General features: G+C 39.2%; 1 protein-coding gene across 1 annotated transcript in view; it reads left to right on the top strand.

Annotated features, from left to right (window-relative positions):
- The window catches only part of LOC102748978 (phospholipid-transporting ATPase ABCA3-like), a 120797-nt gene extending 109296 nt beyond the window's left edge, over positions 1–11501 (top strand). Inside the window, exons 19-23 of the mRNA XM_081818873.1 lie at positions 903–1090; positions 1758–1928; positions 2298–2488; positions 10781–10854; positions 11257–11501. Of these exons, the coding sequence (XP_081674999.1) occupies positions 903–1090; positions 1758–1928; positions 2298–2488; positions 10781–10854; positions 11257–11379 (747 nt within the window). The 3' untranslated portion in view covers positions 11380–11501. The remainder of the gene's footprint in view (positions 1–902; positions 1091–1757; positions 1929–2297; positions 2489–10780; positions 10855–11256) is intronic.
- The last annotated feature ends 1467 nt before the right edge of the window (positions 11502–12968 follow it).

Here is a 12968-nt window from a genome sequence, read left to right as displayed (position 1 = left end):
GTGTAGTCTTAGAAATTTGTTTTTTAAAATTTGTAAAGTATAGAGGTTTTTAAAATATTCATTGTTGTTATTAGTGATTTTAACTTAAATTTTAGTCAGATATTTTGTCTAAATATTATAAAATTTTTATAATATGTTGTCTTCTTTTACCATCAGTATGACTGAAATAAGAGCTAGGATCCCAGTTCTACTCACCTACATTTTAAACAATGGTCATAAAGTTATATTGCATATAAAAGAGCCATGAAGACCCCAGTTATTGCCCAACTATCTACTACCACTACCAAAAAGTAGGATGTCACTGAGCTGAACCTAGATATTATTGTCGAACCTCTCCTTCTAGACAGTCTTTGGTTATGATATACTAGCATCCCTTGAGACTAAACCAATGGAGACGTATAAGAGAAAATAAGGTACCAAATTTTAAAAATATCCACCCAGTTATTAACACTACATCACACTGGTGATCTAGATCTCTTACTTTTTAGGGTCATCAGAATTTCCTGTAGGCTTACAACGAGTAAAGTTTGAGCCAATGGTAGACTAACCTCTTTTTATCTCATTCTGCTTCTTCAGGTGAATATACTTATGTAAACAGGTGCACTGTTATTTTAAGATTATTTTCCATTTATTTAATCAATTGATTATGGCCATATATAGGGAGATAACATCATGATAGAAAAACCCATACTTTTGCACACTTGTGTTCCAATACATGACAATGGCTTCCAGATGCAATGATTCTATAATCACCGGAGGAGAAATTCTTTGGAAAAACTCTGTGGGTTCTAACCTTTTTAGAGGCATGGGCTGGAGAACTACAGGTCTTCTATGTTATCCATATTTACTATTATGCTCAGTAAGATAGTTGAATTGTGTCCATTGTTATTCTCTTATTTCAGGTAAGGTCAAAAATTGGCTATTGTCCACAGTCTGATGCTTTGCTGGATTACATGACTGCTCGGGAAATTTTGGTCATGTATGCCAGGTTGTGGGGTGTTCCTGAGACCCAGATTACACAATATGTGAATAAACTGTTGCAATCACTAAATCTGGAACCCTATGCTGACAAGTTTATTTATACTTACAGGTGAGATATTATACTGGTGCTCTCATTGCGCTAATATTAATGAGTCTCCTGTGTTTCTGCTCTTTGGAATGGGTGGCTGCTGTTTAACCAAAGTTCCACTGACAAACAGAGGCAACAATTATGAAGCAATCTCATGCCCTGCCAGTGTTTAGATGCCAGCAGTAAAGCAGACCTAGACAGTATCATATCTTCCCTTTGCAGAGATGGAACTCAAAACCTTGGTACTATTAGAATTGTAGCCATTGAATTACAAAAGAGACCATTTGTCTACCTCTATAGTTCTGTGTCTCTCGGATAAAGAAAATGTAAGATTCTTTGTATTAGCCTGGCCACTATGTTGCTTATGTATCTAAGAATCCCAAGGAATCTCAAGAATAAGAATATAAATTTCACTGATAACATGGCTAAAATTGATTTTGTAAACAAAAGTCACTTTTCTACATTTCAAATGAAAATGATTTGATTTATGCAGGTGTTTTTGGGTCTGGTGCGTTGGTTGAGCTGCATGTAATCAGCATTTTTAGTACTTCTGCTTGTTCCCTGACTCAGCATTTTGGAAATAGGCAAATTGTTTTCTGTAAAAGATGACATGTATTAAATAGATGTTTGATGTATTAAATTACTGTAATGTAATTTAATCTCTGCTTCTGCTTTCTTGACCATGAAGTGGAGGAAACAAACGTAGACTGAGTAATGCCATTGCCCTAATGGGAAATCCCTCAGTCATCTTCCTGGATGAGCCATCAACTGGCATGGACCCAGGGGCCCGGCGCCTGCTTTGGAACACAGTAACAAGGGCACGTGAAAGTGGCAAAGTCATCATCATTACCTCTCACAGGTGTGGTTTATTGGGAGGCTTGATTAAGGATTGGAAGTGTTTTCATGGCTATGGGAGAGCAGTATTTGGGGCTTGCAATATAGGACAGTAAACGTGCCTAAGGATGAGCTCCTCCTGAATCCTAGTGAAAGGAATGGCCAAGAATTCTCACTGAGAGGAGAGGGCAGAAAGTTTATGATCTGTTCCATTTGAGAATTTCGTTCTCAGCTACTTTGAACTTGAAAGTATCTCCACTTTCCATGATGTTGATGACAGGCAAATGCAACTTCCATTTTAAAGAGTTACAAAATACTGGAAAGTTGAACTACAGAATGTCTTCCAATGGAGGTCTTTTCAGCCTTACATCACTCTGGTGTCTTGTTTTGCTAGTATGGAGGAATGTGATGCCCTCTGTACCAGGCTGGCCATCATGGTGAAGGGAAAATTCATGTGCCTGGGCAGCCCTCAGCACCTCAAGAACAAGTTTGGCAATGTTTACATCCTGAAGGCTAAGTTCAAGATGGATACAGATGAGAATGAATTAGAGAATTTTAAAAAATATATTGCAACGGCTTTCCCAGGTAAATTAGATTGGTTAGGCTAACTTCGTTAGAGATGTGTTAAATCATATTAGTTGTTCTCACCACCCAGATGGCATGTGTCTCCAATAACTATTTCTTGTGAGGTATTGATATTTATTGATCTTCCATATTGAGATCCTTTTTATTTTTAAAAAATTTTTAAATTATTTTTAGAGAGAGAGAGTGCACAAACCAGGGCAGGGAGGGATAGAGGGAGAGAGAGAATCTTAAGGAGGCCCTCATGCTGAGTGTGGAGCCCAATGTGGGGCTCGATCTCACAACCTGAGATCATAACCTGAGTCAAAATTATGAGTTGGATGCTTAACAAACTGAGCCACCCAGGCGCCCTTGGAGATCCTTTTTAATATTTGTTCTTATAAAATCCTTGTGCCTGGTTGTGTTAAGAAATTTTCACAGAAAGAAATCCACAAACAAACAGAAATACAGTTGACCCTTGAACAACATGGATTTGAATGACATGGGTCAACTTATACATGGATTTTTTTTTTTTTTGGTAAGTACAGTACTGTAAATGTATTTTCTCTTCCTTATAATTTTCTTAATACCATTTTCTTTTCTCTAGCTTACTGTATTGTAATAATACAGCATATAATACATATAACATATACAATATATGTTAATCAGCCATCAGTAAGACTTCTGGTCAACAGTAGGCTATCAGTAGTTAAGTTTTGGGGGAGTTGAAAGTTATACACTACTCCCTGTATTTGCTCAAAGATCAATAGTATTCACCAACCTTTTGTATATTAACTAGTAGGGCAGTTGTAGATTAGGACTGTCTGTATAATTTATATATCTAAAGTCATATGTTTAAACATAATTCTCAATTATTTGCACATATAATCTGTATAAGTCTGCTAGGGCTACTATAATAAAATACCACAGACTAGGGGGCTTAAACAACAGATACTTATTTTCTCACAGTTCCTTGGCTAGAAGTCCAATATCAAGGTTTCAGCAGGTCTGGTTTCCCCTGAGACCTCTCTTTTTGGCTTACTGATGGCTGCCTTCTTGCTGTGTCCTCACACAGCCTTATCTCTGTGTGCACATCCCTGGTGTCTCTTCCTCTTCTTATAAGGACACCACTTGTAGTGGATTGAGGCCCCATTCTTACAACCTCATTTAACATTAATTACCTCCTTAAAGGCCCTTTGTCCAAACACAATCACATTTGGGATTAGGACTTTAGCATATGAATTTGAGGGGATACAATTCAGTCCATAATATCATCCATCAAAACTTTAAAGGTTTTTTTTTTCCTTGCACTAATAATGTAACTCTGGTCTCTTTCTGTCAGAGCCAGGATATGGAATTGAGATTCAAATAAGAATCAGTAAACTTTTCTCTTCTTTCAAAAGTAGCATGCTTCTACAAGCTAAATTCAGTAAGCAGCTCTCTGCCTATATGGTACAATACCAGAGAAAGCAACTATTTTTTTCTGTCCTTTACTTCTCTTTCCTAAATATAAAGCAGGGACATGTCAAGACTTAATAATTCTGATTTTTACCTTAGTTTCCACCCTGCTATGCTGAGCAAAATATCACAGAAGTCTGTTGTGTGTCAGGCAGGGGAGTCAGACTTCTAAGCAATGGGAAATAGCATGATGGATTATGCAATAAGAATGGAGATCAGAAAGTAGAAAGAAATGGATTGTAGAGTACATGTGGGGAACATATGTGTGGGAAATAGAATTTCTTTAGTGCGTAGTCCATTAGGAAGTTCAATATTCACTTATGCATTCATTTGGCAAATATTTCTGAGTACTTGTATCAGAGTTCTAATTGATGTGGTCCCTAAATCACCACAAAGAAAAGCTGTGACTAGAAATATCTCACTTTGTGCTACCCTAGCAACTTGCTCTACTTGAAGAAGGGACACTAAACACTGACCCAAAACTTATCCCCAAGGATGTGGACACAAGAACTTTAATGGGAATGTGGGTTTGAGACACTTTTTCACCTGTAAGGTGGTTGTTGCCCCATTCTTCCTCACATTATTTTGAGCAAATAGCTATCAAATATGACAGAACTGAAAAGGAACCGACATGGAACTCATATGTAAATATTAGCCTTTAAAAAGAATAAATAAATATTGCAAGCAAAGGCAGCTGGAATATCCACTTCTATAATGGGCTTACCAAAGGAATGATAAATATTTAGTATAAATGGTTGCATGAAAGAAAATACTAAATCACAATGGGAAGCCTAAGAAATTAGATGACTAGACAACAAAAAGATATGGAAAGACGACTGACAGCATTTTTTAAAGTAAACAATTCAGTGGCATCTGGGTGGCTCAGTCGATTAAGTGTCTGCTTTTGGCTCAGGTCATGATCTCAGGGTCCTGGGATGGAGCCACACATTGGGCTCCCTGTTCAGTGGGGAGTCTGCTTCTCCCTCTCCCTCTGCCCCTCCCCCCGCTTTGCACCTCTCTCTCACTCTTTTTCAAATAAATAAATAAAATCTTTAAAAAAATAAAGTAAGCCTTTCAAAAAATAATTAAGTACCAGGAACAAATAGACAGTATAGGAACTATAAGGGAAATGGAGATTGGATTGGAGAAAAAGAGGAAAACATTAAACAAAAAGATAAACAATCATTTGAGAGAAAGTAAGAAAGAAGGAAGGGAATGTTAATACAACACAATCATAAAAGTAGTCTACAGAGAAAAAATGTCACAGAATAGAATAAATACTAAATACTATCAAGAAAATTTCCTAAAATAAAAGAAAACAAAACCTAACTGAAAAGGCAAATCAGACACCTCCCCAAAAAACTGACCTCAAATCATTAACGCCAATGAATATGCTAATATAACTATTGCACTTTAATAATAAAGTAAGGGGGAAACTTTGGATTTGCAGACAAAAAGACATATATAAAGGAAATAAAATCAGATTGAGCACAGACTTTATAACAAGAAAGTTTTATGCTAGTAGAGCATGTAAGATATTTAAGATACTCAATGAAAGAAAAATGCAAGCCAGGTTTTTTCCTCCAACCAAAATGACTTTGGAGATTAAAAGTCACAGTCATGGGCACCTGGGTGGCTCAGTCGTTAAGCGTCTGCCTTCGGCTCAGGTCATGATCCCAGGGTTCTGGGATTGAGCCCCGTATCGGGCTCCCTGCTCTGCGGGAAGCCTGCTTCTCCCTCTCCCACTCCCCCTGCTTGTGTTCCCTCTCTCGCTGTGTCTCTCTGTCAAATAAATAAATAAAATCTTTAAAATAAATAAAAGTCACAGTCATGAACACATAAGAACTCGGGGAATATTGTTCCCATCAGCCCTTTCTGAAGAAAATAAAAACAAAAACATTGCAGATCAACTAAGAAATGATTGGAGAAGCTTCTGCATAAGAACTAATGGACATTGAATAAATGTAACTGTAGAACTAGGGCTAAATACAGGGTATTTGTGTGATAAAATATCACATACTTGATATATATTTTAGAAATACATGTATAATACAATTATCAAAAACAGGGAAAGAAGGCAAAGAATATATGGAAAGTTAAATATGATTATTGAATATATATTAGGTATTAGCTGTTAATGATAGAATATTGCTTTAAATTGCATGTTGGTAGAGGGAACTGAGAGATTACTAGCACAGAGAATGTTGTTCATAAATGGAACCAAAAGACAGTATCTCAAAAAAATGGGATTATGGACATTAGTATAAAGATATTAATATGAAGTTATTCATTAGAACAAAAATACAAACCTTTGTATGTTACAAATATAACCGGAAGTAGAAACAACCATCATACTGGGAGTGTTTGTGCATGTGTGTGTGTGTGTGTGTGTGTGTTCATTTATGCATATACGTAGATCTATGCATTTCCATTTCCATGTAAATATAGAACAAGATAGGGGAACTGCTACAGAACATATTGGTACTATCAATCAATCAATAAATAAAAAGGCTTAGCTCCAACTAAATGAAAAAGTATTTTTTCAGATTGGCTAACAAGCAAATTCCAACTCTCTGCTGTATATAAAAAAACATTACTAATGCAAACTGAATAAGAGAGATTAAAAACAAAAATATGGTCTTCATGATTTTATGCTAGCTCCAGTATTCAACTTTTAGCAATATATTAAAATTTTAGCAAAATCTTCTTACTATATGGTGTCCATCAATGCCTGCCTTATATAAGCAAATATTTTCATCCTGTTTCTCCCTGCAGGTGCCTGTCTCTCCCCACATATTGTGTTAGTTGTTTGTCCAGTGTTTGCCTAATCACAGAACTGATGAGTTAAAGAAAAGACATTAATTTGCAATTTATCCAACCTTTTCTTTTTTGAAGTGTGGGAGTGACACTCTTTCCCACTTTCCACACCTCTGACGTGAAACCAAAGTTGGTACAACCAATTATAAAAAAAGCAATGGCCCAAAAATTCCACCTTCAGGTATACCTTAGATACTTGCATCTACCTGTCCTCTGAGATGAGTAAAATTATATTTAAATCAGTGATAGTCACAATATTCAGACACTAGAAGCACCCCATAATCTATCAGCATGGAAAATAAATGAATGGAAATAAATTATGAAATAATCATATACCAGATTGCTGTACAGAAAGGAAAAAAAAATGAGTGAATTATAACTATATGAAACAACACGAATGAAACTTATAATATTGAGTGATGTCATCAGGATGATAACATAGGTCATTCCTGACTTCAGTCCCAGTCACAAGAAGAACAACTAGCAATTATCCATAGATGAGACACCATTGTGAATATCCCAGAACATGAGAGGGAGGCTAAAGCAGCCTCCTGGACAACAGAGACTGAGAAGGATCGCATTAGAAGGGTAAGAGGAGGAGCTACATACCAACTGCATCACCCTTTTCCCCAGGCTGGCACACTGAGAATGCCCTCCTAAGCCTATGGTTTCTCCAGTGGGAAAAAGAGAGCCAAAGGTGAACATCAGGTTCTCCAGTATTGCTGGACACTTTCTGGGAGGCCCACTTGGGTCTCACCTTACAGGGATCACTGAGGAGCTTTACCACTGGGGATCACATAGGAACAGAGAAGGTGGGTAGTACTTAAAGCAACCAGCACTCAGACCATGGCAGATCACATTCCTACTTGTACTGGCATTGGAGCAGAGATCCCAGTCAGTGGCTCTGCCCATCTGCAGAGCTGAGCTGGTACTATGTGTGGCCTGGGAACCGGAGGGTACTTCTGCCTAATTTGGGTCCCCAGTCAACAAGATGTGCCAGGTGAGGAGCCCATCCTACAGCCCCACTGCCCAGAGAAGTAAATGCAAAGTCCTGACCAACTGCTGAGTATAGCCTCCAGTCCTGCCCAACAAGGAAGTCTGGCCAGAGAAATCAGGAAGCCAAGGAGCCCATCCTACAGCTGCACTTTCATCACTGTCTTGTCAGAGATTCTAGCCAATAGCTCTGCCCACCTGCAGAGCTGAGCCATTGACCCCATCTGACCAGTGAACTCAGTGGGCAGTCTGCCTTATTTGGGTTCCCTGCCAACAAGTTGTGCCAGCCGTGGAGCTTGTTCTATAGTCCCACCTGGAGAGAGAAGCAAATTTGCAGCCACACTCAACTGCTGAGTATAGCCTATGACCCACCTGATCAGGAAGCCTGATCAGTGAATCCAGGAAGCTATGGAATTCATTCTACAGTCAGCTTGGACTGGGAACCAAACCAACAATCCTGTCTCCTGTTAAGTATAGTCTCTAGCCCCACATAACCAGGGAGCATGCAGAGTGATCTTGGACAGCCTAGGAACCTAGCCTATGGTACTGCTCACCAGCAGATCCTAGACTGTGACTTGCGCAATTGCTGAACAAAGCCTATGGAGTCGCCCAGGCAAGGAGCCCAGGCAGTGGACCCCACATAATCATGGAGCATAGCCCGTGGCCCCATCTGAACACAGAACCCAGACAGTGACCCTGCCCAACTGTGGAGCACAGTCTCTAGCTCCATGTAACTATGGGAGACAGCTGGAGGCCCCCCTAAAAAGTAGCCCAGCCTGTGACTTTACCCAACAATGAAACACAGCCAGCAGCTTACTAGATTGTAAAGGCCAGCCAGCAGTCCTGCCCAGGTTTGGGACACAGTCATAGCCCCTGCATAATTTTAGAGCACAACTTAGGCCTTATCTGACTCTTAGCCTTGCTTGTGGCTCCACTAGAACACAGAGACCAGATGGTAGCACCATCAAAAACAAACAAAAGCAATGGTGCTTAGTCCCTAGCCCTACCCAATTGTGGAGTCCAAACCCCTGCTGGCACCACCCTGGTAGGGAACACAGCCTGTACCTCATCTGGCCAGAAGTGATTAAAGAACCCGGTAAGGGCAACACTAGACTGTGGAACACAGCCTGTAGCCCTGCTTGAATGCAGAGCTCAGTTGGTAGGATAATCAAACCATAGAACACAGATAGCCCCTCCTCTTCCCCCCACCTCAGAGCACAAGCATTGGACCCACCCAAACCAAGACCCTGATAACAAGCATTGCGGGCCCATGGAAGCTACCACAGAAATAGTCCAGTACCTCAAGCTGATGGGTGAAGGTCTGTCCCTGCTGAAGTGAACCTATAAAGTCTAGGAGACTACTTACTCAAACGTTCAGGCACAAACATGAGGAATCAAGGACCACAGACTCTGCCTCCACCTTTATTGTGAATGTGATCAATACAACAAGGGAAGAAGAAAAACAAGAAGGAATGTGAAGCTGTAATAGTCAGGACAGTGGTATAGGGAGTTTCATGTGAATAGAACAAGCTGTGCTCATGATGGGCATGCAGATGGAGTGCATGGAGTGGGTGACCTCCTAAGATAAATGTTTCTCCTAAGTTGAGCATTTACTCCCTGGATGAGCGCATTGAGCCGCAACAAGAATCTGTTTTCAGCCCAGATACCTTAAAGGGGCGAAATTTTCCAGACACTCCTTCTTTGCTTTTCAACTAATCTCGTCCAGGGAGGCATGTGTTTATTAAATCTCTAGCCAGGCACTATGAATTCCCACAATCTTCAGGCACAGTGTAAAAGTAGTGTGCACAAAGGGCTCAGTGAGTACCTATGCCTGTTTGCTGTTTGCTCCCAGGGCCATTGGGCAGGAGGGTACTTTTGGACCCTGATTTTGTCACCAGATCTGTTAAAAGATAAACTGGTGCATATTACAATTTTCAAGAGTTTATTAGCGCATATATCAATTCTAATTGGGCAGCACCACATTAACAGTGATGAGGAGGACTCCACAAACAGGAGCTAAGGGAGAGGTTTATATAGAAAAGACATATGGGTAAGCAAGGGAATATTTGGTTTGCTATAGCTTAAGCAGTTATCTAATTTGCAAAAACCTAGTTGGCTATTTGTAGTTGTCTGTTCTTGAGTTTCGTTTTCTCAGATTCAAGTGCATTTTACTCTGGTTTAGGTTTCGATTTACTTACAGGCTACCAAGGCATTGGACCCACTTCATTTTTTTTTTTTTTTTTAGATTTTATTTATTTATTTGAGAGAGAGAGACAGAGATGGTGAGAGAGAGCACCAGTGGGGAGGAGAGGGAGAAGCAGGCTCCCCGCAGAGCAAGGAGCCCGATGTGGGACTTGATCCCAGGACTCTGGGATCATGACCTGAGCCAAAGGCAGATGCTTAACTGACTGAGCCACCCAGGCACCCAGACCTACTTCATTCTCATGACTTCTTTGATTACTTTAACATATATTTTAAAACAATTTTAACCCCAATTAATTTAATTAGTAATAATTTGCAAATATGCAATGATAAGTAGAAACACATCTATCTGTTCTGAATTTGAAACGGATACCCCCCCTTCCCTCTCATTCCACCAGTGGATTCTTATTCACCTGTAAAAGAAATAAGAACACAGCCTGACTTTGGGGGTTTATATTTGTGATTTCCTCTTTCACAGGGCATGTGAAGAATAGTAAGCCTTGCCAAGCTCTACTCCCCAGCAAACACACTGTACATGCATACACAACCAGAATGAAAATCCTACCAGTTCATATTCTCAAAACTTGGTTTGTGGCAACAATAGCATTTTAGAAGTCTCAAGTTTTCTACATTGTGCATATGAGCTAACAATTTTTTTGTGCCTAAAGCCTGCTGAAAGAATTAACCGTGTCACATATACTAAAGAGGTGGGCTTTTGGATGATGTCCCTCTTTTATTCTCCACATTTATTCATCCCTTTATTGTGTATAATTAAGCTGATGTAGCAATATTTTGGAACTTTAAAATGAAATCTGTAAGATTATTCATCTATCTTTCCTTTCCTAGGTAGTGAATTAAAACATGAGAATCAAGGGTTCCTTAACTACTACATTCCCAGCAAGGACAATGGCTGGGGAAAGGTAATTGTAGCAACCATGCTCTTCTAATGTTACATGTTAAGAAAGCACTAATGATGGGAAGTGTTTGGGATTGTCACGTGGAATGGGAGCCTAATGTTATAGAAGGAGCAGAGACTTTAGGTTACTTTTCAATGGTTCCTAGAGTTTAATTGCTTCAGAATTCCACCTCTAAATCCCATGTTTTTGTCCCCCTCAAGAAAATGGGGACAGAGAACTGCTTCCTCGTGGATTCTCAATGATCTATTCTGTCATTTTCTCATCTCCCCCATCTGTGCTTTTTGTCATCAAACAATAACTTGGTAGGAGTTGGAATAAGTGGTAGAGAGGCTCATCTGGGTTGGGTGCCAGAAGGGATGGCTGCAATGGTAACTGCACTTTTTTTTATTCCTGTCATTGCTAAAGGTGTTTGGTATTTTGGAGGAAGCTAAAGAGCAATTCAATTTAGAAGACTATTCCATCAGTCAGATAACGCTGGAACAAGTCTTCCTGACCTTTGCTACGCCAGAGAACACAGAAGGGGATTGAAAAAAAAAGGGTGCAATGAGATTCACTTCTAACTACTGACACTATGTATTCCTTAGTACTCTCTACTACACCTGGATACATAGAGGGGCATTTCTGTGTGTGTATATCTTGATATATATATATATGTGTATTTACTTATGTAATAAAGAGTTCCCCCAAAGGAGACCATATGTCAGTTCTTTGTAGATTTACCTGGATGGCTTGTGCAAATCTAAAATTCCTGTTTTTTTTTTATGCTAGAAACATGTAAGAGCAGCATTTATCAGGGTGGAGACAAAGTCTTATTCCTGAGTATTTTGAATGAACAGAAACATCCAGAAATGATGGGGCTGTCAGATGGGACAGCCTGAAGAGCAAAAGATTTATGTTTTAGCAACTGAATTATATGTAAGAAGATCATAAAGCCTGGGGGGGGAAATCATCTTTCCCATGAATATGCATGTGCACACACACACACAATTTTATAACAAAAAGAGTCAAATTAAAATCAGTGTCAGAGTTTATGGTGATAAGTTGGATTATTTCCAAAATTCAAAACAAGATTCTACATTTGTCTACATTTGAAGAGAACTTTTGCTCCAAGAATATTTAGAGTCCAAGAAAGGAAGCAAAAACATTCTTTAAAAATAGTGTGTTTACTTTTCTACTCTTGCCCAATTCTCTGATTAAAACAAAGGAGAAAAAAGGTATAGAGGGAGACAGTTCTTCTGAATCTTGTTTGGGCCCATGGAGTCCCCCATAAAAAAGCATGAGAAATCTAATCACTTCTCTAGATTCATGGGCAGATAAGCAGACAAGGAGGATGATCCTCCCGAAATTACAAGATGGAAAGAGTCACTGAAGCTGTTCTATTTTGAGGTGGTTTGGGGGTGATGGTTTTTATATCCTCAGTTGGATACTGTAATAAACTGATATCCAGAAACTATTGTTTTATTGTTTTTAGCTGTAATATAACTTTCTGTGGGTTCCAACCAATATTACCCATAGATCTCTGCCATGTGATTTCAGTAACCACAAAATTTGTTTCCCAGGCTGGCCATCTCTAAAAAAGGAGAGAAAACTCATTTTATTAATTTAAATTTATTTTATTATTTTATTTAGTTGCATCTCATCACCACTTGGCTTTATTACTGATCCTTTAAAAAAAATTCCTTTAGTCAGGTAGTCTTTTTCACTGTCCCTCCCTATTTCTCAACCCACCTCTTCTCCCAAGAAACAACAACAACAACAAAGGGTACATTCCTCTACTAAGGACTTCACTGCATTGCATCATTTAATCCTACTACAAACCTCTAGGCTAGGTAGTGCTGCTATTATCCTCATTGTACATGGAGGCTCAGAGGGGTAAAGAGATTTACCCAGGGTCACCCAGCAAGCAAGCAGGAACATCTGTCAATATCCCTATTAGGAGCCAGGAAACCACACAGCAATTTGAACGTGAACGGGAAAAGTTAAAAGAATTATTAACTATAACAGGGGGTTAGCCATAAGAAAGTACAGAGAATGCTCAAGAATACACTATGGCTGAGAGAAATTACCCAAGGAAGAAACAAACTTGGAAGAGGACTCCTCCCCAAGGCTGGGATTCA

This window comes from Leptonychotes weddellii, chromosome 5, assembly GCF_054177405.1.
Source record: "Leptonychotes weddellii isolate Sample4059 chromosome 5, ASM5417740v2, whole genome shotgun sequence".
NCBI lineage: Eukaryota > Metazoa > Chordata > Mammalia > Carnivora > Phocidae > Leptonychotes > Leptonychotes weddellii.
The sequence above is the reverse complement of the archived record's forward strand: the minus strand, read 5'-3'. Positions and strand labels throughout refer to the sequence as shown.